General features: G+C 37.8%; 1 protein-coding gene across 1 annotated transcript; it reads left to right on the top strand.

Annotated features, from left to right (window-relative positions):
- The first annotated feature begins 1,705 nt into the window (after nt 1–1,705).
- On the top strand, nt 1,706–2,635 carry LOC129502864 (olfactory receptor 4C46). The gene has a single exon (XM_055314707.1). It carries the CDS (start codon nt 1,706–1,708, stop codon nt 2,633–2,635), a length of 930 nt encoding a protein of 309 aa, XP_055170682.1.
- The last annotated feature ends 2,701 nt before the right edge of the window (nt 2,636–5,336 follow it).

Below are 5,336 nucleotides of genomic sequence, written 5' to 3' on the forward strand. Positions count from 1 at the left end.
TTACCCAAACAGTCAATTCTTCCTATCTCGTAGGGGCAATCACAGTCATAAAATTAAATGAAAGTCCTTTGTGTGTCCCAAACAGTGTGGTCAATGTTTCAAATAATTGGGATAACCTGTGAGGTGGATATTATTATTCTTGCTTTATAGATGAGGAAACAAGGATGTAAGGTACTAAGGTAATGCACCCCAGATAAAAGAAATTGCAAATGGAAGAACATGGATTCTACTCTGGTCTTTCTGATTTTCAAACCAATACAATTAACCACGGGGATAATTGGTTTTTATATTTTGCAGAAGAGTGTGGCAGCCCATTTTTTAGAGGAAGATACGGTAAGAAAGACTTAGTACTCAGGGAGAGATCAAGAAAAAAAGGGTTGTTCAATGAAAGAGTACCACATTTTTAAGATTTGTGAGTTCCAATATGCCATTGTGTGTGCTGTGTGTCTGCTGATGAAACTGCTGCACATAAGCTTGCCTCTAAAGTTCTATTAAAGTAATTACAAGTATCATGGTCATATCAAAAAGAGATGACTAATTCAACTTGTTTCTTGTAAAGTAACAATATAGGGCATGGATTAAAAATTTAGAGGGCCAACAATTAACAAGTATAACCACAAGTATAACCTGACCTTTCTTTGCTCCAGCCTTTATTAGATACTCAGTCATCTTGGGCAAGATTCTTAACTTCTTCTCTATGCTTCTATTCCCTAATGTGTAAAATAGGGATTAAAATGAGCCATCCTGTAGGTTTGTAGTGAGGCTTACCTAACCAAATGTCTGCAAAAACACTTAAAGCACACTAAGTGTTCAGTTAGCTTTGGTTAATATTACCATCATTGTAATAATTATTAACATTTATCTCTGAGATTGTTTCCTCATCTGCAAAATGAACGATATTAATACCAACCACACAGGTCATCACATGAAAAAGGACCCTGTATACAAAGTACTTGCTACATACCATGCACACAGCAATCAATTGTTCAAAAGTATATATTTCTAGCTATTTTAAAGTCATTGGACTTAGGAAACATGCATTATGATTACGTGTAAGTAGCTCTTGTATCCATCCAATACATTCCCATCACCATTGCCCTGTTATTCTTTATTCAACTACTATGAATAGTCTGCCACTGGAATTCCTGTGTCTTCCTTCCACCCCCTAAATGAACCTCAAATCATTTCAGACAAAGCACACAAAGATCTTTACGAGAATAAAATCCAAGATTCCTCCCTTCACAGTCTTCTTTATCCTCCCACTCATGTTCTCAATTACCTTCCATGGTTCTCCATTTCCAAGAAATTAAAGAGAAACATCGGAGGTTCTGTATTTGGAGACTACATCCATATACTACCACACCTCAGGTTTGGCTACCATGGTGTGTACAATCTGCTACTTCAATTTAGACTCTTGGTCATCTGGGATGACTTATATGTGCACATGTAGTCTCCTGCCTGTGTGTTTCCAAAAATTCCATATGCCCATAATCTTAACAAAGACTTCAACTGAGAGGCAATCTGAATAATTTTCAAGCACTCAGAATCTTTATTTCCAACACACACACAACCTCAAAAGAATTCACAGTTCAATAGAATCCAAGAATGTATTACATATTAGAATGGAAAGTTCAGCAAATTCAAGGTTGCATTAATAAAAATTATTTTCTTTTCAGGCAATATAATTAACTATCAGGTGAAGCACATGGAGATTAGGAACAATGTGACAGAGTTTGTTCTACTGGGGCTTACAGAGAATCCAAAGATGCAGAAAATTGTATTTGTTGTGTTTTTTGTCATCTACACCATCACTGTGGTAGGTAATATGCTCATTGTGATCACCATCACTGCCAGCCCATTGTTGGGATCCCCCATGTACTTTTTCCTGGCCTATCTCTCCTTTATTGATGCCTGCTACTCCTCTGTCAATACTCCCAAACTGATCATAGATTCCCTCCATGAAAAGAAGACTACCTTATACAATGGATGCATGACCCAAATATTTGGGGAACATTTTTTTGGAGGTGCTGAAGGTATCCTGCTTACTGTGATGGCCTATGACCGTTATGTGGCTATCTGCAAGCCACTGCACTACACAACCATCATGAATCGGCGAGTGTGTGGCCTGTTAATGGGAGTGGTGTGGGTTGGAGGCTTTCTTCATGCAACTATACAGATCCTCTTCATTTTCCAATTACCCTTTTGTGGTCCAAATGTCATAGATCATTTTATGTGTGATCTGAATCCTTTGCTCAATCTTGCCTGCACAGATACCCACACTTTAGGGCTCTTCGTTGCTGCCAACAGTGGATTCATCTGTCTGTTAAACTTCCTCCTCTTAATGGTCTCCTATGTGGTCATTCTACGCTCCCTCCGGAATCACAACTTGGAGGCAAAGCGCAAAGCCCTCTCCACCTGTGTCTCCCACATCACAGTGGTCGTCCTATTCTTTGTGCCCTGCATATTTGTGTACATGAGACCCGCAGCTACATTATCCATTGATAAAGCAGTTGCAGTGTTCTACACTATTATAACTCCCATGTTAAACCCCTTAATCTATACCTTGAGAAATGCCCAAATGAAAAATGCTATTAGGAAATTGTGTACTAAGAAAGCTATTTCAGGTAACAAATAAATGTGCCTGGGACTCAACATTGATTCAATGGAAACAAAGGCCAAAATGACATTTTGGATATTTCCACAAGGAATGCCTAAGGGAGGGAGAAATAAATTAACCACTATGAATCATAAATTCTGTATTGAGAGTAGCAGCAATGGATGCAAGAAAACAGAAAACATAACCCAGGACCACTTTGCATATTCAGAAAACTCTACCAAATTGGGGTTTAATTTTACTAGCTTCAACCATATATATGGATTCATAGGCTTTCCTTCTAATAACAACTTAAAGAAATAATAGAATTTATTGTTATCAAGCAATAATCTCTATAAAAATCCAAGGAGGTAGGCCCTGCTATCACACTGATTATAGAAACTGATAGAAAGGGGAAACGGGTGAGGAAACAGAGAAATGGAAAGATACCGATACATTGGAAAGCCAGTAGTAATCAGAACTGACTGATTTCCCAGATCATGTTCTTAAATGCTGTTAAATGCCAGGCAAATATACTAGTTCATTATCTACAACAAAAAAGCCTAATAGTTTTTCAGGAATAACTGCTTGTTTTCACATATCACAATTGATTGTACATGTTGCCTATAACATTATGGCATGTAACTGTTTAGGGCCATAAAAGACTTAGCCATTTAACCTCTAAAGGGGTAAGTGAAGATTAGGCCAGGTTTCCAAGTTCCCTTGTAGGCTTCAGAACCATTTTTTATTGCTCATATCAGCCATCTTACACTGTTACCCTATCAGAAACAGTAATGACTCAAAGAATATTTTGATTTCAGACAGAAAATTCTATTTATTAAATATAAAGTCATACTCTCTAAAGTACTTGCCTACTATGTAACAATAGTCTCTACGAGGTAGCATGATGTCTGGTGCACAATAAATATTGAGTGAATGAATGAATGAATGAATGAATGAATGAAAAGTATAAAGGAGATGAATAAATTCAAAAATAAAGAGCAAGAAAGTAGTACTGGAAGCTAGGGAATTCTTTCCCACTTTTATCTGATTCAATTCTAAGGAGAATTCTGGTTAGGCTCTCAGGGGAACTACAATTTGTTTTTATTCCTGCTTATACTAAGGATGGAAAATAAATTTAAACTATAATTCTCAATATATAAGCAGATAGTTTACCTTGATATTCTCCCACCTTCGGTGACATTTTAGTATCTTATGAATGTGGCCTGCTTATGTTATGATTTTTTGTTAATCAGCTTACTTTCTTAAAGATTTTATTTATTTATTCATGAGAGACACACACACACAGAGAGAGAGAGAGAGAGAGAGAGAGAGAGAGAGGCACAGACACAGGCAGAGGGAGAAGCGGGCTCCCTGCGGGAGCCCCATGGAGGATGCGATCCTAGGACCTTGGGATCAAAACCTGAGCCAAAGACAGATGGTCAACCATGAGCGACCCAGGTGTCCCAATCAGTTTAGTTTTTGGTACCACATCTTTATTAAAATATGTGGCTCTAGTTCATTTCCCAGAGTTAGAAGTCTTTATGTTCTGTCTCCCTTTCTGATATTTCTCACACATTTCTTCTCCCTTCCCTTATATTCCCTTTCACTATTATTCATATTCCCCAAATGAATGAGAACATACACTGTTTGTCCTTCTCCGGTTACTGTGGCCAAGTTCAAAAAGGGTGTTGCCTGAGTTCTCCTCTGGGATTTTGATGGAATCTTGTCTCACATTTAGATCTTTCATCTATTTTGAGTTTATCTTTGTGTATGGTGCAAGAGAGTGGTCCAGTTTCATTCTTCTGCATGTGGATGTCCAATTTTCCCAGCACCATTTATTGAAGAGAGTGTCTTTCTTCCAGTGGATCGTCTTTCCTCCTTTATCGTATATTAGTTGAGCATAAAGTTCAGGGTCCACTTCTGGGTTCTCTGTTCTGTTCCATTGATCTATATGTCTGTTTTTGTGCCAGTACCACACTGTCTTGATGAACACAGCTTTGTAGTACAACCTGAAATCTGGCATTGTGATGCCCCCAGATATGGTTTTCTTTTTTAAAATTCCCCTGGCTGTTTGGGGTCTTTTCTGATTCCACACAAATCTTAAAATAACTTGTTCTAAGTCTCTGAAGAAAGTCCATGGTATTTTGATAGGGATTGCATTATACGTGTAAATTGCCCTGGGTAACATTGACATTTTCACAATATTAATTCTGCCAATCCATGAGCATGGAATATTTTTCCATCTCTTTGTGTCTTCCTCAATTTCTTTCAGAAGTGTTCTATAGTTTTTAGGGTATATTTTGAGAACCATTTGAATGGTAAATGGTTCTCCAACCTTTTATTTTCAGGTTGTAGGTGTCCTTCTGTCTAAAATGAGTCTCTTGTAGACAGCAAATAGATGGGTCCTGCTTTTTTATCCAGTCTGAAACCCTGCGCCTTTTGATGGGGTCATTAAGGCCATTCACGTTCAGAGTTACTATTGACAGATATGAGTTTAGTGTCATCATGATATCTATTTAGTCCTTGTTTTTGTGGATTGTTCCACTGAACTTCTTCTTAAAGGGGAATTTTAAGAGTCCCCCTTAAAATTTCTTGCAGAGCTGGTTTGGAGGTCACATATTCTTTCAGTTCCTGCCTGTCTTGGAAGCTCTTTATCTCTCCTTCCATTTTGAATGAGAGCCTTGCTGGATAAAGTATTCTTGGTTGCATGTTCTTCTCATTTAGGACCCTGAATATATCC

This window comes from Nyctereutes procyonoides, unplaced genomic scaffold (genome assembly GCF_905146905.1).
Source record: "Nyctereutes procyonoides isolate TBG_1078 unplaced genomic scaffold, NYPRO_anot_genome, whole genome shotgun sequence".
NCBI classification, from domain to species: domain Eukaryota; kingdom Metazoa; phylum Chordata; class Mammalia; order Carnivora; family Canidae; genus Nyctereutes; species Nyctereutes procyonoides.